This window comes from Carettochelys insculpta, chromosome 2 (assembly GCF_033958435.1).
Source record: "Carettochelys insculpta isolate YL-2023 chromosome 2, ASM3395843v1, whole genome shotgun sequence".
In the NCBI taxonomy this organism is placed as follows: Eukaryota; Metazoa; Chordata; order Testudines; family Carettochelyidae; genus Carettochelys; species Carettochelys insculpta.
The window spans coordinates 201808839-201834597 of record NC_134138.1 but is presented as its reverse complement, the minus strand read 5'-3'; the positions used below and the strand labels follow the sequence as shown (position 1 = coordinate 201834597).

Genomic DNA, 25759 nt, shown 5'->3' with positions numbered 1-25759 from the left:
TTGTACAGAGGATCCCCATTATAATTCACCTCATTATGACTCATTCTGCGTATGTCGTCAATTAATTGTGGAGGTCCCCATTATGTCGCCCCCTTATAAGTTGTTTCACATGTAAGTTGTCAATTAAGGAAACTAAATTCATTTTACATTTCACAGATCTTACACCTACGTCGTTTTTCAAGGGACCACAATCTTTTTGACCACTCACCAATGGTGGCTGGGAGCATTAGAGAATCTATGCCTTGCTCTCAAGAACTGCTAAAAGCAAAACAAAATGCAGGAAAGCAGACAACCCTTGTTTCGTTAAAAAAAAGAAAACAAAGCAATCCCACCCTGATGGACCTGAAGCAGGACCCTCTGGGTTTTAAGGCCAAAATCTTTTAAAATGTTATGCTTTTATTTATGATTTTTATATTCAGAATGTTTGACTGCACACTGTACATGGTTCATTGCTAACACACACTGAAACAACAAAACAACTTAAAGAACTCAGTCCCTATCCCAATGTATTTACATGTGTTCTTATGGTACAAAAATTCCCCTTTGTAAGTCATCTGGGCGCCGTTAGTGCATGTGAGGTCCCTATCCCCCTGTATTTTACATGTATTCTTATGGGGGAAAATTCTCCTTTATATGTTGTTTTGCTTTCCCATTACAATGTCATTGTCCCTTACCATGACGTATAAAGGGGACCCCCTTGAATTAAATGCCCCGAGCAATAATGCAGTCTATTGGAAAGCCGTACTTGTACATACCACGTTACAGCAAACTGTTGGTGTAAAGTCTGTTTTGGAAGGACCGTTTTAGCACAATAAGCGATGGGTTATCCGGAATTCAGGTAACTGGTACACACAATTAACTGGCATCTATTCGGTGGGTGGCCACCTGTCTGGGGCAGCCAGAGCAGGGCTAGGTGGCTGGGGCAGCCAGCTACCTGGCCATGGGTGGCTGCCAGGACAGCGGCAGCAGCAGCAGCAAGGTCAGTGGAATGGGGCCACTGACCCTGCTCCAATATCCACACATTTGATTCTCCAGGGATGCCAAATAAATAAAAGCTTTTTCTGTATTTTACAGTGAGACAATACTGAGCGTATCTCAGAAGATAATTTGTGGGAACTTGCAGTGAAAATCTCCATCTCTGTAAGACTAAGGTGAACACTTCTCCCCAATCCAAGTAGAATGGAAACTCTCACTGTCAAACAGCACTAATGCCCCTACCTAGGAACAAAGGAGGAAGCCATTTTCTTCAGGCTCCTGCAGCACAAGTAGAAATTATTGTCAGATCATTAGTACAGGTTGTACCTCCCTTATTTGCTACGCTTTAGGCCTGACAGGTCCCAAGGAAAGGAATTTGCTGGATAAGGGAAAGAGCAGGGCTGTACTCAGCACCAGACTTCAGCCTACCTCACTTAGGGCTCTGGCCCCAGCCCAGACTCTCAGGGGCTGCCACAGGCTCCAGCCAGCCCCTCTCCCCCCACAGCCCACCCCAGGGCAGGCGGGGGCTTCAACTCCCGCTCCACAGCAGCCTTCCAGCTCCCTCTGCTGTGGGGCAGGTGGGGCTCCTGCTGCCAGGAGTCTCTGGTTTCTGGCCCCATGGCAGCATCCCACCCTCACTGCTGCAAGACAAGTGGGGGCTCAGATTCCCAGCCCCACACTGCTGGGGCAGGCAGAAACTCCCATTCCCAGCCCTGCAGCAACCTCCTGGCTCTCGAGAGGTGGGGTCTCCATTTCCTGGGCCCCAGTTCCCTGGCTCACAGCAGCCTTCTATCCCACTACTGTGGAGCAAGAAGGACTTGGGTTCCTGGAGCTGTGGCAGCCTCCCACCCCGCAGCCGTGGAGCAGGCAGGGGCTACAGCTTCCAGTCCTGCTGGGGCTCCTACACTTGCCAGCTATTCTCTCATCTGTCGACATCCATGATCATACTAGATAACAGCTGTTGCTGGACAAAAGATTACCGGATTTGAGAGGTGCAATCTGTAGATGAAAAAAGATTGTAAGCAAGTTGCTAATATTTTATTTAAAATTACAGAATATTTTAGAAATGTAGTAAAAAAAAATGCATAGCACATTAAAGACCACAGGCTTTCAGTGGAAAAACCTTTACGTATTTTGAAATATGTCAGCTGGAATTTCAAGGCACTTGAAATACAAAGCAAAAGAACTATATATATTACACACACTTATCATATTTTCCTGATCTAGTAACCCCAAAAACCTCCTTAAATCTCAAAGTAATGAAGATACACAACATTTGAAACAGATAAAAATTATCTAGATTACATCACTGGAGCCTTACCAACTTCACAGAAATAAAAACACACCACAGACTGTGAAATCTGGTCTTGTGTGCGCTTTCGTCCCGTACTATCTAGATTTGTTTCTCAAACTGGGTGGTCCTGACTCAAAATGGAGCTTTAGGGAAGTCACCATGTTTTTATAAGGGGTTATGGCAGTGCCACCCTTACTTCAGTACTGCTATCCTTATTTCTGCACTGCTACTGGCAGGGGGCTGCCTTCAGAGCTGAGCGCATGGCCAACAGTGACTGCTTTCTAGCTGCTCAGCTCCGAAGGCAGCACCACCACCAGCACAGAAGGGTAGAAGTACTGCATTCCCCTCCTCCCAGGGCTCCTTTGGGCGGGGGGGTGGGGGTAGAGGCAGGATTCCTGCAATTACATCGCTATGAAATTTCAGATAAAAAAAAATCCGCTGAAATCGAGATACACATTTTTTGAAACTCCTATGACTATGAAATCAACCAAATTGAACTGTGAATTTGGTAGGGCCCTATATATCACACACATACAGCAACCAATGAACATGTTCAAAGGCATTTACATATATATACATTTTATATCTTAAATAAGGCACTACCTGGCTAATTCGTTGTTACAATCACTTCCACATACTCTTTGAAGACCCTTGAAAAAAGGTTCCCTCTACTGGAAGTGTTGTACTTCTCTTGTCTGAATTGGTTTCTGTGCTTTGAATGGAACTGTAATCAACATGCTGGCAACTGCTGCTATGCCAAACAGATCTGCGCAGAACTCTGGGGAAAGTGCAAGATAGCTCACTGCTTTCCAAGTCCGGAGGGTGAAACTGGGAAGAAGTGGGGGAAGTCCACACTAACCTGATACCCTTAACAATGGAGTCGACAGAGTAACACTTTTTGAGACTTAGTATCCAAGAGATACCACTTGCCTTCCTCTCCTGTCACTGTTACACATTTAGGTAAGTTACATATTACATCTAAAAATAAGATTAACAGTTTCCTGGAAAACAAATGGGATAAAAGCTTTGTCACATGGAACTTGGCATAAAAACTCATCAAATGCTTCTGATGCCTCAGAAGGATCCATTGCAATAGGCTTAAGTCTCTCAGCAGGTGGGCGCAGGCTCATAACCCCATCCACAGACAACTACGGATAATCCTCTCTTGGAAATATGACATAATGCCCAAGTAGGCTTCCTACATCAATCACTCTGTTCCACTGCTTAAGGAAGAATTTTTGCAGGAGCATTTAATCCTGTTTAAATCAGCCCCTCTCTACTTTTCAGATTAAGCTTAATTTTTTTACAAGAATTATCTGTCAATAAAAATATCAAGTATATTATTTTTAGAATGTAAAGAATTAAAAAAAAAAACTATTGACAGCAACAAAGTCTCTCACTCCAGCCAATGTACATGTACAACTGGTTTCGTATCCAGCTCTCTTCTATTTGTATGGTTTCTATAGTAGTTTGTAAAAATGGTTTTCCAAATATATATCTATATAGATATATATAGATATAAAAAAAGTTACATGCTCCATCCATTGGTTCACTTAGGGAAACTCAAAACAGTTGTAATCCCAAAGCGTTTTTAGACCAATATCAGGCTCGTAAAATGTATGCTCCTCCCCCCACCATTTTAAATTAGCAACCCCAGACCTGTATGACTACTACAGTGTGCATAAACTCACCTGAGCTCAACTCCAGGCTGGCCTAGTGGCAGTGTTCCATTGCCACAGGACAGATTAAGAGCCTGACAAGAACTGGACATTCTTTTGAGAGCAGTGGGCAGTGTTCCCTCTCATATTTTTGCCATTCGTGGACGGAATAAATTTTGTTATGTGCACTAACGCCTGTGTAGATGTGCGCCACTAACAAACGCGTGCCACCAGCTGTGGGCACTCTGGTAATCAGCTGGTTGGCTGCCCATGCACTCACCTTAAAGGGAGCACTGCTGGGCCTTGTGTCTCCAAGAGATTGACAATTGCAGATTAGAAAGTAGAGCCGCCTATTACCCCCCTCCTCTTTTTTTTTTTTGGAAAAACAGAGTGTCCTCACATATTTTCATGCTTGGGAAAGCATGGCCAACCCCCACACCAACAAAAACAGAATCTTACAAAACAAAGTTCTAGCTAGAAGTCATTCTAGATGCCATTGCAACAATCTTTTTTTTTTTAATAATTATATTTAAATGTTAAAAAAAACCACACTTTTGGTGCAATAAGCAAATAAAAATCATGCACGGTGAAATTAACGAAACAGGAATGGAGCCAAAGAGTGATGATATTCATTGTAGTGGTTCTAAATTAAAGATATATACAGTATGAGAGAGATCCCCAGCTACTGGGAATTTTTCTGTTTTTTTGGAAAATCTAGGTATCTAAATGGTCTCTCTCCTATCATAATCATAACTACCAACAACAGCAGTAGCCATTCCATACATGTGAAAAGAGAGTTGGTCCTTTAGTACAGACATATAGGGAAAATAAATATGTCTGCCCTAAGGAAGAACAAATTTCCTTGAAAAATTAGGACATTTCAGCAAGGAAAGTGAACATTTATTCTGGAAGTATGCTTCCAACTAAACTTGCTGCTTTATACCACCTAATCACATTTTTTCAGCAAAAACCATAGAGCCTGCCTCAGATTTCCTTCATAAACAGGTTCAACCATTCACGAGTTGACAGATCCTCAAGGTGTAAGAACTTCATTTTATCCTAGTGCAGAAAAAAAAATCCAACCTGCAAAAAAGCCCATCGAGACATTTGATGCCTTTCCAGCACTGCTTCCCTTTTGTGGCTGTCACACATAACTCTACTGGTCTGTTAGTTCTCAACTTGTCTGGCCTTTTGTCTCTTTGCATTTTGTTCCTAACCCACTGTTCATCCCTTTTCATTCCATGGGCTGCTGTCTTAAGTCTAGACGTTCACACCACTGCTTGCTTCCTCAACTGAGCAGCATGAACGAGCAAGGACAAATCAGAATCAGCATTCTTTACCATGTCTTTTTAATGAACATATACAATTTATACATATATAGTAATATTGTGTGTGACAGGCACTGCGTGACAATGCCCAATTTTCATGATTTTTAAGTTAAACTTTCCCCAGGCAAAGCTTAAGCTAATTACTTTTTGTGCTGGCCAGGTAAATTGGAGGAATTAATTGGTCTCTGACTCCTCTTTTTTAAAAATATATCCCTTTAACTGTGTGTAGGCAATCACCTGCTCAGCTTTCTTCCCCTCTAGGCTGAAAATATTGGTCTTTTCACTTTTCCTCTTAAGGCTAATTTTCAAAAATATTTTTTTCTCCAATAACTTTTTAAACAGTATTTTCAAGAATGTGTCACAAATTTAAATGTACACAAATATGGAATGCAAGAGTCACTCCATGACTTGCCACTTGACTATCAAACACACACAAGCTAGCTGCATCTATTTTACCGTCTATTAAAAAAAAAAAAAAAGTGACTTTCAAAGACAAAACAAAAAAGAATCTACAAGTAAAACACACACAACAGAAAAAAAATCAAAGTAAAGGACAAGTCATCTGGGGATAGAAACCTCCAAGCAATTGCAAAATTTAATTTCCCTTTTACATTCACAGCTTAAGCAATATAACAAGGAAAGGATGTGATTTTTAGTATCATAGGCAAGAAGCTGCATGTTGTCCACACTGGTAGGTGTGAATTAATGCAACAAAACTGTAATTTTGGTTTGCTGTATTTACACAATACAATACTTAATTCTGATGAGTTCACCTGTGTTACATTCATTCTTCTCAAAAGGCTCACAGTGCTTTTAGTTATTGGTGTCTAATGTACATTAAATAAAACAATCCATAGGCATTTTCTTCCTTTTAGTATGTTCCTCTGACAATTAGTCAAGATAAGTTAGATGGAGAATTGTACAAACCCTGATGCTCAACATATGATCGTTAAGAAACAGAAGAGTCTATAAACCCTTATGGTAGGATATGATTTGCACAAAGCTGTCTAGATTCAAGGGTGAGAGAAAACCAAGTTACCCTCAATACAGTGAAATAAGAGGAGGAAATAAAAATATTTCATCTTGACTAATTTAACTCATACAAATCAATGGACTTTTAAAACCTAGTTTGGGTTATTCAGTGGCTGATTTTCTGCTGTGATCTGTGTGGCGCTAGCGTTCTCCAATTTTCCTTCCTTCTTCTGACGTGTCTCCATATACATCTGAATACCGTCAACTACAAATGCTATACTTGCCAAAAATCCAAACACCTGTGAATGTGAAAGAAACTATTATTTAAAATGTACATATAAACATTAACATAGTTCCAAGTTTGAGAAGCTGAAGCAAGAGAACAAGCAATATTCATCCTACAACCCCGACACACCTTTTTAATAGCACAGGTTGTATCTCCATGGTCTGACACCCTCAGCACCAATGAGGGAATCTGATGGACCAGGGAGGTCAGGCTTCCAAGGCTGCCAGTCTCCTAGCACGCTCCCTTCCTGGCTGCTGCCCCTTTCCCTGCTGGTGGGGAGGAGGAGAGTCTGCTCCTGGCTGGGCTTCCTGCCGCAGGGCTGCCAGCAAAGCTCCCTGCCCACTGGCCAGCTCTCTGTCATGGGGCTGCCAACAGTGCTCTGCTCACAGCCAGACCAGCTTGGTGCTGCTGGTGATCTTTGGTCCAGCAACATCCAGTAGGTCCATGCATGTCACCGCACCAGAGAGCTTCAACCTGTATTTCTCTATACTAGAGACTGGGGTACATTCAGTCTCCAGTCTTTTTAAGTTAGTGGTTCAGTTCTTAGCAGAAACAGATCAGAAATCCTAATGCTGCCATGTGTTGCACTTTACAATTCTTAGTTCTTGAATCAGGTATGCATGGTACAGGATAGAAGCATTTCACTGCAAGGAATTCAGAGTGAAAATGTTTTACATATAAGCTTAGAAGCAGAAATTAATGATATTTTTAAATTAAAAAAACCAGAAAGGCAGTAGCACGGTAGAGATATATTGACTGGCTAACTAATGAGCTAAACTGGTGCCTCAGCATTTAGTGGGATTCAGTGAAGTTTGAAATTTAAGTTATATACAGTTGACTTGAGTCAACACAACAGAATATTAACAAGAAGATAAAGAGTGAAAGATTTCTTCCCTCTTTCTATGTGAGGGAAGGGGAAGAAGCCATGAAAGTGTCTGAATTAATCTCTCTGACAAATGAATATTACAGATAATAAATGTATTCTTCACCCTGTAAAATCTAAGAGCATTCTGATGATAGGATAAGAGTTCTTAACTTTGGTCTTCTAATTATTCTTTATTCCAGCAGAATATTATTTGATTTTGATACTTTATAATTAGCATAGCAACTTCAAAGAACTATGAAGACTCTTTAAAAAGCATGCTAGAAAAACGAGAACCTATGACTTCTCCATATAAATTGCAGAACCTAAAGCATTCCTTAGGAACTACACGTCCTGCTGCTCGTCTGTTTTTGGTACCATGTGTGAGTAACCTCCCTGCCATAACTGACTCCCCACCTGTAGGCCCACTGCCACTCCTCACTCAGCCTTTAGCGTCCCTAGGACAGTGGTGTGAACACACACACACACACACACACAGAGCGGGCATCGGAAAACATCTGAAGGGGTCGGGGAGGGAGCATCACAGGGTGAGGAAATACCATCCCGACACATTCTTCCTCCAGACCAGCTCTGATCCCAGCTACAGCTCTGCCCCAACTCCTGCACTGTCCTCCTCCTCTAGCCCCAGCTCACAGGTGCCAGAGCCTGCACTCCAGACATTTACACAGCACTGAAACAGCACCACAGCCCAAGTCCCATGAGCCTGTCAGCTGGCATGGGCCAGCTCCCAGTGTCTTTTTCTTGTGCAGACACCTTATAGAAAAAGCAGGAACAAAACTGGGAGTCAGAGGAAAAGCATGATTGGAAGCCAAGGTCAGCAAGAAGGAAGAAATGCTGACAATGACCCAGGCAGGAGCCAGAAGAACATAGGGCCAAGTATCCACAATATTATCGCACTTCTAGGATACACAAAACTTCCAGCAAACCTTGTGAAGAAGATCACTGCTGGAGTGTGTCCATCTTGCGGCTCTCCCCCACTGTTTTGTAGCAGAGGTTCATGTGCCAGGTGTACACTAGACCTGAAAGTCAATCCTAAATATGCAATTCCAGCTATGGCTTATCGGCTTATCTGGCCATCCTCACTGAGGAAGGTAGCTCCGAGAAGCTCTCCTGTTGAGCTCCCTTACTCCTTGTGATAATGAGGAGTACAGAGGTTGACTGTCAACCCCTGATAGTTTGATTTTACATGTCTCCACTAGGTGCATGAAATCAAATCCCAGAAGATCAACCCAGACCAGGCTGATCTCCCGCTACATGTAGATGTACCCTTAGGAGCCCTAAGGTAGCCACTTCTTCCTGTATCCTTTCCCCCAGCAAAAGCAGTGTTTTTTTCTTCCCTCTGCTCACAACCTGGCAAGAGTTTCGCTTCCTCTAAACTTTGAGCAGAAGACGGAATGTTTAAAACCACGGAAAAATTACAATAAAGAGTTCAAATATAGAGTGAGGGGGTGTTTTTCACACCACTTACAATTGCAGCAGTTTCAACAGATGTCTTGTCACTGGTTGCAGCAAACACAACAGAAGCTAGGAAAAAAAGACCTCCCACCAATGGTGTGGTTACGAGGTCCTGCAATCATAAAAAAGAGAAAATTACAAGCTATGGAAGCACTGCATTGTAAAGAAATGCCCATTTTAGTCAGACGCTGAAGTCACAGGTGAAACATGTATATTTCTAGTTACACACAGCACAACGGTGTATATACAACTACAGCAATGTGAACGCAATCTACATCATCTACTATTCTTTCTACGCCTTCCCCCTTCCTATCTCATTCACCTCCAGCTAATGTTTCTCAGCACATTCTATATTCAGGAGAAGTCTGTTAGGTTATCCTAATTTTATTAATTTCTTCAGCACCTTACAAATAGAAGCATTCACCCAGGTCTCTTGGTACTGATACTCTCCTGCCTTTATGCAGTCAGTAAAAGAATCTGCATATTGTTTGCTATATGGTCACAATTCCTCAGGTTAGGTGGATGCTGGTAACACTAAATAGTGTTTTTGCCAACAGTGAATCTTCCAAAATTCAAACGTATACTGAGCATAATGGGCATCTGAAAGAGGCAGAGGATGACAAGAAGTAAGGAAACTTTTCGGTACGTTCAGTTAGGAACTCGCCTCGTTTCCAAGTAATTAAAATATTCTACAGGGTAAATCCATGGGGTAGACGGATTCTAGCATTATGTGCTGCCAACAACCTGCACTCCACAGATGCTTTAACACAATTTAATATTACTCTGTGTGACCCAAAGCCAAGTCCGAAGACTCTGCATGTAAATGCAGGGCTATGCTGCTGAACCACCCCAACAGCCTCGCTATCTCCAGCTCAATAAAATGAGACGTCTAAAGGGCAAAAGAGGAGGTATTTCAAAGCAAACCCCTAAGAAACAAGGAGTTCGGGGTGGTGGGGGCACTCAAGTGAAGGTTGAAGACGTGTTGTTTTAAGTCAAGAATAAAGAAAAACCCCAGAAAGGCAAAAATGAGTTGCAGCTAGATGTCTGCGTTCATATGGGTGAGGACTGTTCATTTATGCAGGCTGAATCTCTCTAGCCCGGCATATTCAGGTCCAGCAACATCCATGGTCTGGTATGATTTTAATTACCCAGATGGCCACTTACCATGGGTGTAACCAAGTTTCCCATAATCCCATAAAGTTTGTTTACAGCTACCAGTCCTGGTTCTCAGTGTTCTGTGCTGTTATTTAGCTGTAATTTCCCCCCCAAATGTCTTCTAAGAGCCCAGTAAGCAGTGGAAGTGTTGGTAATGCTGCCAGACAGTATTGACCTCCTAGGTTCAGCTCTGGTCAGGTCCCAAGAGTGCCAGACTAGGGAGGCTCAGCCTGTACTCCAACTGAAAAGGACACAGTCACTTTTAAAGAGCACATTAAACATAGATTTTATCCATGCCACTAGTACAGGGGTGGGAAATAATTTTTGATGGGGGTGGGCCCACTCCAAGAATTTGGTAAGCGGTGGAAGGCTGCACTCTTCTATGATATTCAGGGAGAAAGTGTGGAGTCTGGGATGGAGGGTGGATGCAAAAGGGAACTGGGGTGTAGGAGAGACTGTGGGATCTGGGAGGGAGTCTGGGTGAAGGAGGGGAGTTTTAATGACCTAGAGAAGGTAACTGAGTGCAGGGTCTGGGTGCAGAAGGGTCTGGGGTGAAAGAAAGAGGCTCTGGCTGGGAGGCACTTACCTGGGTGACTCCCAACCTGCAGCAGTCCAGCAGGTTTCCTCAGCCAGGTTCTCTGCCTTCCAACCTCCCCCTTCCCACTTTCCTGCTCAGAGCAGCCAGCTGTGGGTCCATGTACTGCCCTGAATGCTGCGAGTCCAGAGGGAAGAGAGGTAAGGTACTTTGCATACTATGAGTTCTTCAGAAACTGGCCAATGGGAGCTGCAAAACTACCCTCGCCACCAGCACAACAACATGTGCAGCTTCCATCTCTTTCCCTTCCCGGCTCACAGCATTCACAGGCGCACATGGCTCTGCAGCTGGTTGCTCTGAGCGCTATGCAGGGTAGAGCAGACAGGGAGCCTGAGGCTCCCACTGGGCCTCAGTTGGATCCAGCAATTTGTCAGGCTGGATCCAGTCCACAGACCACATTTTGCCCTTCCCTGCACTATTTCAAAAGATTATTGTAGTTGGGAATTTTTATTTAATTTATTTTTCACTACAGGTTCTCACTGTTGTCATTCTACAACACTAACATGAGAACAGAATTTTTTTTTTTTTTTTTAAACACACATTTCAGTGGAAACATGTAAAAACAAACAAAAAAAAAAAAAAGGTGCATGGAAATATTTTCCCCAACCTTATCTATTATGAATTGTGACTTGTTCTCCTTTTCATTTCCTAATGCAATGCCAGGGAAAAACCCTGAACTTATTTCATGAGTTCTATAAACTCTCCGTTTTTGCTTATTGACCAGAGACAAGAAAACACAGGCTCAAAATTTGATTTTATGTTTAGCTTTTCATACCAAAGGAATACCAAATTGCTTTACAAAAAAGATCTTGAAACAGACATAGCAATCTCCTGCAGAGCTAGAAATGCAGACACAGAAATTACAGAATGAAATCATATGGCCTGTGTTATGACACAGGTCAGATTAACTAATTATGATGGCTGCTTCCAGACTTAATGTATCAAATCTAGCTGTAGCAAAACAAAAAAAAAAGATGCACACACATGATCAAAAGAACTTCTGCTAAAAAGAACATGCTTATTAATTCTTAGCAAAACCTATTACCACACATAAGAAAAATCTTTGCTTGATGTAATGATAGATAAATTGGAAAACAATGAAGTCTGCTGTGCCTTCCCTCACATAGGCTGCAGCCACACTTGGCCAAAACTTCAAAATGGCCATGCAAATAGTCATTTTGAAGTTTACTAATGAGGTGTTGAATTGAATATTCAACGCCTCATTAGCATTAGGACACTTCCAGCCGCAATGCTTTGAAAGTGCCGCTTTCGAGCACGTGGCTACATGGGGGTCGTTTTCGAAAGGACCCCACACTTTTTGAAATTCCCTTATTCCCCTCAGCTGAGAGGAATATAGGGATTTCAAAAAGCGAGGGGTCCTTTCGAAAAGGACCCCCATGTCGCCACAGGCGTTCGAAAGCGGCACTTTCAAAGCATCGTGGCCGGAAGCATCCTAATGCTAATGAGGCATTGAATATTCAGTTCAGCACCTCATTAGTAAACTTCGAAATAGCCATTTGCATGGCCATTTCGAAGTTTTGGCTAAGTGTGGCCACAGCCATAGAGTAATATGTAGGGAGAGATTCACTAGCATAGGATTAATTTCATCAAGTGACTTTTCAAGCCATCCTAATTCCTTTCTTCACATTCTGTATGCTCCTCTGTTAAGGAACACACAGAGGAAAAATACCTGCTTTGATCTGAAGCCTGAGTCATTCATCCCCATGAAAAAGAAGTTTCAACCCATCAGGTATCTTTCCTGGCAAATAAGCTGTCATCTTTCCAGTTTGAAACTTCATATCTCACAGTTACCAATGTGAAAATAGTTGCAAATAAAAAGATGAAAACTGTTAATACTGTGTAGCCTTGTTACCAAATACTACATATTGTCTGGACAGAAAAGTAATGTATTTTAAACTGCTTTTTAAAAACCATCTTAAAACTTAGAAGCAAAAATAAATAAATATAAAGCAGTTCCTTACTAATTTCTGTACTCTCTTCTTTTCAACCTTCTCATATGCAGAGGTGCAATACACAGTCAGTATCGAGCAACTCACAAATGTGGCAAGGAAACTTATAAACTCAAAGAAGTAAAGCCCACCACACTGGGTACAACTGTCCACAATTTCTTCCAAGACGAAGGCCAAAAAGGAAAACAGCTGTGGAAAGAAAGATTATTCAAATTAGATAATCAATTCACCCATGTCTATGTCAGTCAACTGATATTAAAAGCAGTGAAAACAATTCTCGGACAAATGAGAAAAACATTTAAATATCAGAGCCAAAAGAATTCTGTTTGTGACTTGACAAAATCATTAAACAAGTACAAAAATGCCACAGATTAAATGCTTGATATGCAAGTTTGCTATTAGAACTAATAGATTAAGAAGTTGCATTTTCGTTGTTATATGCTAAATCAGAACAAGCAAAACGTTCTCTCTTTCTGCCTCTTGGGCCCACTATAAGACCTGCATGTAGTTCCAGGTGCACAGTTTGGCATGAACAGCCCAAAGCTGAAAACGAAAACTAGTGGCCCAGATTCCTTATAATGAATGGCAGAAGCAGCTCATCCAGCTCAGTGGCTCCTTGAAATTCTGGTGCTGATGAACCGTTTGTATCCACACCATACCTCAGAAAATGTGTGTATCAAATTATGCACAAGTTCCACACCCACGTGCAGTATGGCCAACTGTTCTGCTCCAAAGCAGACAGAAAAGGTGTTTTGTTTTGTGTTGTTTTGGCTGACACTATGGTCAGACACACCAGCTGTTTTTTGTTTTTTTTTTTAAAGAAGAACTCATTTGACCTACTATTAAAAGCAAAAACAAAAACTAGGTTGTTCATCAGCCAATCACCATACAGAAATGCTTCTCTAATTTAAAGAAAGGATACAGTTGTTCTGCTATCCTCTCAGTTGTGTTTGCATAACTATTCTACTAGCAGTTTCTCACTGTAGCCACTCCCCTACGGGTAGGCTTCCCCACACTAGGGCAAAGACCAGCAGTAAAGATTAAGTGGAGCAGGACATTCCACGAAGGGCAAACCTGACTGGGCCATAAAATTAAGGGTTACTCTATGAAGGCTCTGGTTCCATACCAACCACTCACATCTTTATAAATAATTATTGTATTGCATCAAACCGTCCTGGTTAGAGAGCTTTATTTCTGAACTCTATTAATGTTGATCTTAACTGTCAGGTGTCACTCTTACCAAGACCTGCTCATCTCAAATCCCACCCCCCTCACAGGTTATATCTACACTAGCAAATGCAGGATTTGCAATTCACTGCTGCTGCAGCAAAGCTGCAGTGTGGGCAGATCTTTGACACTTTTATCAGCACATCATCTCTAACCAACCTGTCAGCCTACGTTGAACAGATTAACCAAGCATGGAGATTAAAAAGAGACCTGTCTTGACTACATCTATTGGCGTTACCAATAGGAAGAATGCCACAGTGGGAAATTAGGACTTTAAGTGGGTTGCAGAAGAATGTTTGTGGGAGGTATCTCTGGCTGAGGCGCTTGGCGGGGGCAGGGTGAGAGGGGAAGTTTCTGCTGAAATTTCAAAAACAGATGGAAATATTTCTCTGAATTTTACATTTGGTATAGACTGGGTCACAGACAGCTAATGCCATCACCTTTGCACAGGGGAGCCAACGGCCTCCACGGGCCCCTGGGCAAAGTGCAGCACTCCCGGAAGGGGCGGGGCAGAGCAGAGGAGAGAAAGGGCAGGGCTCCACTGCCCCCACATTGGTGGGCCTGCCTTTGCAGCACTACTTCTACCAGCTTTATGGTCAGACACCAGGATTTGACTATACACAGATACCATGCTCATCGCTAGATAAAACGTTATTAGTTTTAATACCTTTAATCAATAAAGTGAAACTAACTTATAAAAGTTTGCACAACATTGCTATAGTTTCACTGTTCTATGTCCTGCTACTTCAGATAAATTTGTTACACATCCTAGAAATCCTTATTAATTTTATTACTGTTGCTATGCCTTTATAATAGAACTAGATCAGTCAATTTAACTTATAAACCCAAGACTCTCATGAAACCTGTGAATTTCCTGCTGGACTCACAGAAAACCTCAGAAAAAGCAGTACTCTCTCAAGGCTTCTCTACACTTAAAAGTTTTGGCACTACCTATACTGGCATAATTGAACTGACAAATCCCATTCCTGGTGTACAAGCAGTTAAACCCATATGAAAGTGCTTAGATCGATACCAGTTTAAGTTATGTCCACGCTAGCTGTGCTTTGCCAATACAATATATTGTTATTCTTACACTGGAAAAGCATGCATAGTGTGGATGCAGCTACACCATCAGTTATATTTATACTAGTTATCATACAACCATCTTCCATCTGTACAATCAATAAAAGCTCTTTTTTCCCCATAACAAGTGGTGTCTACAGTACAGATAGCTGTGGGCACTACTATGTCAACCAGGGGTTGCACTTTTTCACACCCCTGACTAAACAGCAATAGCAGCACAAGTCTATAGTATGGAGATAATTTTATTACACTTCAGCAAAGTGAAATAAGTTACACTAGTATAACCACATCCAAACCAAGGTTTTACTGGCACAACTACACGGTAAAATATCACACCAACCCTGCCAGTACACTCATACCAGTAAAACTTTTTTTAGTTCAGACCAAGGCTAAGAATCAGGATTAACATCTTCCCAGTTTATTGAAAGGTTTTAATAATATCTCCAACTTAACACTTCTAGATAATCACTCAAAATGGGTTTCACTTTCTGCTTTCCACAGAATAGCACAACAATATGTATTTGGACTCACTAGAAGAATGAATAATGTATTAATGAAATTATTTTGGAGAATTTGTTGCCGTGTACATTTAAAGAGCTGGAATTCAAAACATCCACTTCTTACTGGTTGTTTTCTAGTTAAAAGTTTGCACCAGGCTGTTATACAAGTTAAACAGTGCAGTTCCTTAAACTATGTGCCACAAATAACTTGCAGGTGTTCCGCACTTTTTTGATATCATACAATGCTGGTATATATTTTCTGTTATTAAAACCAGATACAACGTTACTTCTTCATTGCTATGAAACCTGATTAAATTACTTGGATTTTTTTTTGTCCTAACAACTTATTTTAGAAGAAAATTTTCATAAGTGTTCTCCATAAAACAAATATTCTTGTTTGGTGTTCTGTGATCTCAAAATGTTTAAGAAACACTGACAGTGGATCCTAGTCAAGGAAAATAACGTACAGCCTGAGTTTTCTTTTAATATGGATATGGTCACAGCCCCAGCTTATGTGAACAGTGAATATCCCAATTTAAATCATCCCCAGAAGGCAACATTTCAGACTAATATTCTATATTGACAACTCAATATTATAAAATAAGATGCATCTTAAAGAGTGGAAAGTACTACAGCTAAGAAACAAAAACAATAAAGGACATTCCTCAGCACAACTTCCTTATGTCACTGCTATTAAGCAGGTTTCTGAAGAATTAACTTTTCCATAAAATAATGATTGCTATGGATTTCTTTGAACATTTTAAATACATTGAATGATTTTATTTTTGAGATTGTATGGGTGGGGGGAGTGCTTCCCACATGCACATTTGCTTTTTAATTTAAATAGCAACTACAAACATTACAGGTGTGTTCCATTTCCTCATAATCATGTTTATCACCAATACATTGAAAATCTGACTCACACTTTCATTCATAATTTCTGATCTTTATCATCAGTGAAGAGTTTCAGTATGAATCAATCACCTTTTCAACCAGTGAAAAAACAGAGCAGAAAAGATACAACATAATTGCTACAAACACACTTTGAAAAGAGCTCAAAAAAACTCAAATAGCTATGATACTATCTCTGGGGCAATGGCAGATGCTCTTCTGTTCGATCCAAAAATAAAATGTCTCATGAATGTTTATTAATAGTCATCCTTTTGTCCCTGAAAATCATTCTGCTGCTTGCATGTTAACTAAAGTGCCACAGTTAAACCCTGCTTAAAACCAGTGATGAAGAGAAAAGACAACCAGTAAACGATGTCTTTCAGGCAAAGATATTCCTCCTACTGTGACACCATGGCCATGTCTACATTAGCCCCAAACTTCAAAATGGCCGTGCAAATGGCCATTTCAAAGTTTACTAATGAAGTGCTGAAATACATATTCAATGCCTCATTGGCATGCGAGCAGCCGCGGCACTTCAAAATTGACGCGGCTCGCCGCTGTGTGGCCCATCCAGACGGGGCTCCTTTTCAAAAGGACCCCACCTACTTTGAAGTCTCCTTATTCCTATGAGCAGATGGGAATAAGGGGACTTCGAAGTAGGCGGGGTCCTTTCGAAAACAAGCCCTGTTGGGATGAGCCGCACGGCTGCGAGCTGCATCAATTTCAAAGTGTCGTGGCCGCCCACATGCTAATAAAGCACTGAATATGTATTTCAGCGCTTCATTAGTAAACTTTGAAATGGCCATTTGCACAGCCATGTGGAAGTTTTTGGCTAGTGTAGACATAGCCCATATGTCAACCATGCTTATTCCTATTATGCAAACTGGCAGCTTTGTTCTTTTGTAAGACTGAAGGTGTGATTTCTTATTAAAAGCTTTAGGGGAAATTTATTTACAAGGAAAGTTACTGCCCTTTTCTCCCAATCCTAAATTCTTTATTTGGAATTACAGAGATGCTTAATTGATCTGTTTTTAATTGGCATTTTCTGCCACGCTTTTGTTAACTGTACTCATCTGCAATATGAATCCACCACACCCCTAAAGCACTGCAGACCATGCAGTTACCTGCTCACTGTGTTCTTTTTGGTTTTTCCTTAAGCAGTTGTGAGGGAAGGTGGGGAGGAACAGGGACTAAGTGCTCCAGATGTTGGCAAGATGAGGAAGGTAGAGCTCATTTGAAATAGCTTTTAAAACAGTTTATCTAACTTCACTCTACACGTTCATAGTAATCTATTACAGTTAATAAATCATAATTACATCTCACATTAGAGGGCCACCCTCTGTCCTCCACTGCTATCATTTGTAGCATGGTTGAGCTTTGGGATCCCAGTCAGAGTCCAGATCCACGATGTGGTAGCTAGATGCTGTACAAAGCCCTGGATTCTCAAGAAGGAAAGGGGATTCCATATTTCACTCAAAGTTTCCTCAATCACTGTTGGAGTCTCCTGCTTTCAAAACCTGCAGGGCTTTTTACAGTCACATATCTCTCTAGGTGGAAGTGCCTGTGGAACACAAATACCTCTGTACTATATGGTTCCCTACATACCTGCACAACTCCTTAGAAAAAAAGTGCTGCCATGGGGTCCCTCCCAGAGAAGCAAAGAAAATCATCCTTAGGACTGCCAACCAACAGGAAGTTTAGTCTAAATTTGCACTCTAAAATCTCTTAGACCTATGAGTAAACCATCTGTAGAAAACAGCTCCTCACTGGCTCCTCCTCCTTCCCAGAACCAGAAACTTCACTGGGCAGTCTTCTACACCAGAGATTCTCAACCTGGGGGTGGGGAGCGGGGGCAAGGGGATAGCATGAGCAGCTGATGGCTGCGACACTGCCTTAAAAGCTTGGCGTCCAGCCAGCAGCCACCACCCTCCACCTGCCCAGTTCTGAAGACAACATTGTCATCCACAGCAGCACATAAGTAAGAATGTCATAATATGGTACCGCCCATATATTTAACTAGATGCACTGGAATCAATGCCTCATTGTTTTGAATACTTAGAGTTGCAAGTTGATTTTTTAAAAAAAAAAATCTCTATATGTACACACTCCCACTTGTGTGATGGTGGGGGGCTCGTAAACTACTACAGACAAAGAAAGAAGGTGTGATCAAGTCAGTTCAAGATCTATTGCTCTTCTACACTGACTGAAGACCACTAGAGAGAGAGAACCCAAGATCAGTCTCTCCTCTACAATTTTAGCTTGTCACCCTGCCCACAGCAGAAGAGAGTCACGTGGGCAAAAAAACTTTGCAAAATTACTTTTAAACCATTATCCCTATGATGTATGTCCACACCCTTCGACTCTAGCTATTAATACCTCTGTGTATCACCTGATTGATAGTCATTTATTCATACTAACATTACATATAATCTTAGCAGTCATGTTTAATTCTGTCGAATTACTAGCATAACCTTAATGTTAGGTAGGTGTGAACATGAAAAATAAAGTTTCAAAAACAAAAGAAAGTTAAAGTCAAATACTTGCCTATAATATTGTAACTGTCTAACTGAACTTGTAACTGTTCTAAAGAGCCTCTATTGTGGCATTTTCCCAGTGAAATCTTCTGGTTTAAAATTACATATAAGGGTTGCTGTTCAAAGGAGTGTAAAGATTTCACAAGTCTTTAAAAATAGGGTTAGTGCAATAATTGAATACTTCAGAAGCAAGACCAGATAATAAGCTTATTATATAATTTTCCTTTTCAGCCTAAGGTGATAAACTGAGGTTTACTTTTTCTTTTTAAATCCACCACTTGAATGACAAGTATCACTCTTTAGATACTAATGCAAAACCTTAGGTCTTGGCACAATGTACCTTCTCCTATCCAACTTTCTAAAAAATTTGGAATTTCAGTTTCAATCCAAAACTGATTCTTTTGCACTAAGCAAAATTAAAAGAACTCTGTGGAAAAACTCAAAATTCTTAATAGCGCTTTGGCAGGTACATTTTTATGTGACATACAAAAGTGGTTTGAAAGAGGCTTCAGCAGCAGCAGTCAGCAATAAGCTACCATAATTCATCACTAACAACTTTGAGTCATAAGCGAAGTGTTCCACTCTACTCTTAATATCATGCTATGATCTTAAAAATTGGAAAGCAGTTTTCCAGAATTGGCTTTATAGTATTTCAAAAAGATCATACTATATGATACTATATGGAATCACAGATGATTTGTGGTATGTAACACTACATTTAAAAAGCACCCTGGACAAGTGGTGGTTAGTTTGCAATTTTAATATTGCAATACGCAATTTTAATGGCTATTTTGTAAATTATCCATATGACAGTAGCTTCTAGCAGCCCAGCATACTATGTATGGTAAATACACACACACACGCTACCCAAAAGACTTAAAAACATAAACAAAAAGGGTGGGAGGGGAACCAGAGAGTCAAGAGAGGTAATATGCCCAATGCCATACAGGAGGTCAATGGTAAAGTTAGGATTACAAATCTCATTTTCTAGCTCCAAATCCACTGTGCTATTCATTAGATTGCACTGCTACACAACAGACTGATGACATTATAATAGCATATTTACCCAGATTTCCAAAATGTGCAAAGCTATTTCACAAGTAATAAGTAAAAACATGGCACTTACATGCTTTCCGTTAAAAAGGGAATGTCACACACAAAAAGCTACCTGAACTTCACCCACAGCAATTTACAATATTTATTTTTCAAATTGCGTCTGGACCAAGAACTCAAAAATATGTGCATTTTGGGAAAGGAGGAAGCAAACCCTGAGCAGATACAAAATTTACATTTGCATCCAATCCACCAATATGGTCTGCAGACATCCACAAAAACAATGAGAAGTCCTGAGGCACCTTTTAGACTAACAGATATTTTGGAGCATAAGCCTTCATGGGCAAAGACCCGCTTCATCAGATGCAATGTAGAAGAAATTCCAGAGGTCTAACTATAGAGGCTCATGAAAAGGAGGGAGTCCCTATCAAGAGGTAGGCCAGAGTTGAGGATGTGAATTTCCATCAGGGAGGATGTGGCCCACTTCCAGCAGCTGATATGGGAGGTATGAACACCAAGAGAGGAGAACCTGCTTTTGTAGTTGGCCAGCCACTCCCTGTCTCTATTCAATCCTTTATTGATGGTGTCAAATTTGCAAAAGCAGTTTCTCCTCTCTTGTTGTTCACACCTCCACATTAGCTGCTGGAAGTGGGCCACACCCTCTCTGACTGAATTCACCCTGTCAACTCTGGCTTTCCTCTTGACCAGGACTCCCTTCTTTACATGAGCCTGTATAATTAGAGGACTCTCCACAACATTGCATCTGACGAAGCAGGTCTTTGCCCATGAAAGCTTATGCTCCAAAATATCTGTTAGTCTAGAAGGTGCCACAGGACTTCTTGTTGTTTTTGTGGATACAGACTAACACAGCTACCTCTACAGAGTTGCAAGGTTCTAAAAAAAAATTTTTTTTTAGTTCTCTCTGGTGAGCTAAAGCCGTGGAGTCCAACAATTGAAAGATCACCACCCTTGCGGTTATGATCCTTATACATTTGCCACCCCTGCAAGAATGCCCTCCTGTTCCCCCAGAGACAGGTATCCCCAGCACACTCCTCCACCCCTGCTCTAAACGAGAGCTGCTGCCACTGAAGCCAGGGCCATTGGCGTCACAGGAGCCTTTCGCCCCAGGCCACAGCCATGGCAGATGAAGCCAAGCCACCCTGGCTCACAACCATGCTGGGGCAGCAAAAGCTACACAGCTAGAGCTGTGCCAGGGCCAAAGGAGCTGGGCAGCTCCGTGGAAGAAGGAGATACACGAGGGAAACTGCTGCAGGGCTGCCTCTGATGCTACACATACATCCCATCAAATGGTGAGGTGCTCCACATGTGCACTTCTGCTGAGTCCTATTTTGCCACACTATGGTGCCCCACTTGCCACATGTGGCAAACAGAGAGCTTTTTGGACACTGTGGAGCTAATGTGAAGTCTGCCTTTAGCTACCTACGCTTCTTGTGTTCCTACAGTGTAGGGATCAGGCCATAAATTGCCAAAGCTTTAAAAACATATCAAGTTTGTGCCCACATGGGTCCAGCAATATCCTGTATGTTTTTTGCTTATGAATGGCTCTAGTAATTTCCTCTCTCACCATCAAGAAACGCCTTTGACAAAGAGATACACGCCCAAAGCTGTCTATATAAATTACTAGGATTATTTACACAAGTAAAATGTTTGCACAGGAGTAATATCCACTGGTCTAATTTTATCTAACAAATGTTTTGTAATTAACAAAAAGAGAGAGTCACGTTAGAACTTCCAGGCTTTTTTAAAAATAAACAAACCGTAATTTTTTGAAGTTCATGTATGTTCCCTGGCAAACAGCTGGTATATTCTTTTGTTAAGGTCCTCTTTTTTGGCAGTGCCTTATTAACGATTGGGCCAGAAACCACCTGATGCTCTTGTGATTATGGCATTTCAGACCTAAAAATCACTCTGCTTTTGGGAAAACTGATACTAAATTTAAGATTGAGTCCTTTTCCCATTTAGGTTTCACCATTTTCCCTGACACCAAACCATGCTGCTGTTATTTTCATGTTTAGTAATAAACCCTGAATTACTATATTTATAGAGATTCCATACATGTGATATTCTGAATATATATTAATCATCAATTTGAGAGAGATCATTTATGACCTCTATATCTATGAATAAGGATCAAAAAATTACACAAAATACACATAAAAAGCCAGCAGAATAGGAGTTCTTCCTTTGAAGATTTAGGATTCTTTTGACTTTGAGTGTTCTACTATGTAATGTCCTTACTACAATAGCTCACCATGGTATGATGAAATTCATCCAAGATTTTCTGCCACTTATTTTAATGTAATGTAGTCTCTGGTACAAAATGCTATGGTCTTCACATGGGTTCTTCAGACCTATTTAATTGTAAGTTCAAATGTTAAGACCACAAACAGCAGCATAACAGTGGACTGCATGCTCTGTATCCTGCCTACTATTCATACATACAAAACCAACTGAAACCACTTGCTAAATCTATACGCAAACTTCTAAGCAGTGACTACAGTGTATCATCCAAACAAATAGTTAACATTGGTACTGTGAATATGTCTTTATAGTAAGATTAGTTTGAGTCAGCAGAAGTGATATTACAAGTAAAATGCCAGTTCACCAATATAATGGTATTTAAAAAGCAAAAGCTTCCTATTTAATATTACCAGGATTTATATATTTACCATTTTATTAAGAATATTTTTTCACTTTTTGAATTCAGTTAAAAATTTTAAAATCAAACTAAATTTTCTTTTAACTAAATAAATGGTGGCTCAGGGTCTACATTAAAAGGAAATATCTGTACTAACTTTTATTTTGATTAGAAGGCTACGATAGAATTTTTAATGTTTGCTTTAGGAGAATAAGGTTTTATCTTAACATTGCATCAGTCATTTTTATAGGCCACCTGATATTTTGTGCAACAACATACAAATAACCTAAACAACGGAAATGAAAAGAATAATTAAAGAAGAAACCAAAACCAAACACAGCAGACAGAAAAGACATAGCAAATTCAGTAACAAAAGAAAAAAGGAATTAAATTTAGACAGTAACAATTACATTTACAAATTCATACTTACAACATTCCTTGTCAAAGAAAACAAATTAAACACAAAAAAAGGGAGAAGTAGAAACCCATTTTATGTTTTATTCAATTTTGTCCTCTTTTTACTTAGTTTATAACAGAGAATTATAAACTTGACCCAAAATAGCTCGGATTTCTGTCTCTAACATGATGAAAAATTGTACCAACATCCAAATAAAAGCCACCCTAAAAACAAAGTCTTCTATTAAGCATACTTGAAATGAGTAATTTTTAGAAGCCATCTATTCAGGTGAGCTCTCGTGTCTCAGAACAAAGGGAGAATAGCTCGGAAAGGCAGGAACAACATGGAGTGGTGCAGAAAGAAGGAAGAGCGTAAAGGCAGAGGGCAAAAGTGACATTGTGAAAGACAACATGTTAAGAAACATTCAAGTTGTATGTAGTGTTGGTATAGTGGTTTTGGTTTCAGGATACTTGACTGGACCAATGTCTGCTGGTGAGACAGCAGATTCTGAGGTCCTCTTTTCACTCCAGAGACCAGAACAAAACAAACCAGCACTCATGTAGCACTTTAAAGAGTAACAAAATAATTCATTAAGTGATGAGCTTTCAGAGGGCAGACCTACCTCCTCAGGTCTGGAGATACCTGAAGAGGAGCTCCTTATGAGCTTGAAAGCTTTTCTCCCCACCGCAGGAAGTGGCTCAATAAAAGGCATTACCTCGGCCGCCTCATTAATTACCGTTTGTTATCCCCTCACTTGCTCTGTACCCCTCCAGTATACAGCCAACAAAAGAGCGTTAACCCTACCACACGCAGCACACCACTCTCTCCTGCGAAACGCGGCCACGCTGCAGCCCAGGGCTGGGTCTCAGGTGGATTTAGGGGCAAGGGTCCAGCCAGCGCCCTGCAATGCGGCATCCAACCAGCCCTTTCTACGGGCCCCTGACATTTCAGGGGGGCGTGTGGAGCAGCTCTCTGGCATCACTAGCAGGGGTCTGAGCCTCTCTCTTTCCCTGCCCCCCCCCAGCCCCCAACATGCGGGGTCCACTCGCGCCACAGCTCCTGGTCTGCCGCATACGCGGCACTAGGGGGTCCCAAGCAGGGCTACTGCCCGCGGCCCCCGCAGGGCTGAGTCCCTCAGGCCCAGGCTTCAAACCCTGCGGCGGGAGTCAGCCAGACGAACGCGGCTTGGGGGGTGGGGGGGGGACCTGGCTGAGGGCGGCCCTGGGGAGACCGGAGCAGCCAGCGCCGGGGGGTCGCCGTGCAGCGACACACAGGGCCAGGGCCAGGGCCAGGGCCAAGGCCAGGCCACAACGCGCAGCCGCCGCCGCCCCCGAGGCCCACTCACCGCTTGCGCCGCTTTGAGCAGCAGGCGCCGCCAGCCCAGCCGGGCCGAGGTGCAGCCGCAGCCGAGGACTCTGCGCTGCGCGCGGGAGGCCTGCTCCTTCGGCTCGGTGGTGCCGCTGTACACGGGGCCGGGATCCATGGCGGGCGGCGGGCACGCGAACCCCGAAGCCGGGCCCGGGCAGGAGCGTGGGTCCGGCGGCGCCGCGCGGAATTCCCCTCCCAGCCCGCCGCGTTGGGTCGAGCGGAGGCGGCGCCGCCCCGCCCCGGCCAGGGCCGCGGGGCGGCTCCTGCTGCCAGGGAGGGGTACAGCCGCTTACCTGGCGGGAGCGGGGCCCACGCCGCGCGGGAGAGGCCGCCGCAGGCCCCCAGGGGTTCCCCCACCAGGCTCCTGCCTTGGGCCGGGCACAGCGCCATGCCCCCACCCCTCTGCTAGTCAGCGCCATGCTCTCTCCTGCACAGGAGCCTTCCCGCCCCTCTGCTTGCCGCGGGGCTCTGGCCCTGGGCCCCCTGAACCTACAGGCCCCCACCTCCAGGTCCTCGTCTGCAAACGCAGCTGCCATCTGTAGGGGCGGATCAGAGCCCTGCTCCAGCCTGGCTTCTGAGGGGGCAGAACTCAGCTGTGCTGTTTGACACCTTCCTCCCACAATCTACCCCCTCAGCTCAGGCTCCAGCCTCACCTGGCTCTTTCCTTTTCTTGCTCGCGGTGGGCAGCACTAGGATCCAGGCTGTCACTTAGGTGCATGACCTGGGTGTCATCTTGGTCTCAGTCCTCTCTCTAAAGTCTCACAATCCAGTTGTGTCAAAATGACAGAGATTCCTTTTCCATAACACCTCTGAGATGTGGCCTTTGCTGGCCTGCCACAGCAGAAACTCATCCAGATTAAGATGTCGTCATCTCACATCTCAGCTGCTAGTGCATCTTTTTCTGTGGCTTTGACAAATGCAATCTTATCCCATTTACGTATGATTGCGTGATGTTGGAAAAAATTATTTTCATCGCCCGCTGCTGTGACCATGGTGCCCCTCTCTGCATCCCTCCACAGGCTCTCTGATCTATCCTACTGAGCATGTATAGAATCATGGAAAACTATGACTGGAAGGGACCTTGTGAGGTCATTGAGTCCAGTTCCCTGCCCTCGCTGCAGGACCAAGCACCATGTTTTAGACCATTCCCACTCGGTATCTATCTAACCTGCTCTTAAATATCTCCAGTGGTGGAGATTCCACAACCTTCCTAGGTAATTTATTTCAGTGTTTAACCACCCTGACAGTTAGGAAGTTTTTCCTAATGTCCAACCTAAACCTCCTTTTTTAGTTTGAAAGCTCACCTCTCATTCAGGAAACAAAAATCAACTTCCACCTTCACTTGATCTATTCTGTCAGCTTCCAGTGTCCACCTGTTAAATTTTCAGACAAACACCTTCATGTTTTCTCCTATGTCGCCTTTCACGTTTGAGAAGTACACCCCATAAACACTTACCAAGCCACTTCAAATTTCAC

The 25759-nt window shown here is 42.3% G+C and overlaps 1 protein-coding gene across 2 annotated transcripts; it reads right to left on the bottom strand.

Annotated features, from left to right (window-relative positions):
- Nucleotides 1-110: 110 nt before the first annotated feature.
- Nucleotides 111-24614, bottom strand: CMTM6 (CKLF like MARVEL transmembrane domain containing 6). 2 transcript variants are annotated; one of them, XM_074988335.1, is made up of 4 exons: nucleotides 24261-24614; nucleotides 12584-12760; nucleotides 8865-8963; nucleotides 111-6526 (listed from the first exon to the last, which is right to left on the bottom strand). In XM_074988335.1, the coding sequence occupies exons 1-4, from the start codon at nucleotides 24396-24398 to the stop codon at nucleotides 6380-6382; spliced, it is 561 nt and encodes a 186-aa protein (XP_074844436.1). In that variant the 5' UTR covers nucleotides 24399-24614; the 3' UTR covers nucleotides 111-6379. The 2 variants fall into 2 exon arrangements, with proteins under 2 accessions (XP_074844436.1, XP_074844437.1); XM_074988336.1 differs by lacking the exon at nucleotides 24261-24614 and adding an exon at nucleotides 23538-24158.
- Between the last annotated feature and the right edge of the window lie 1145 nt (nucleotides 24615-25759).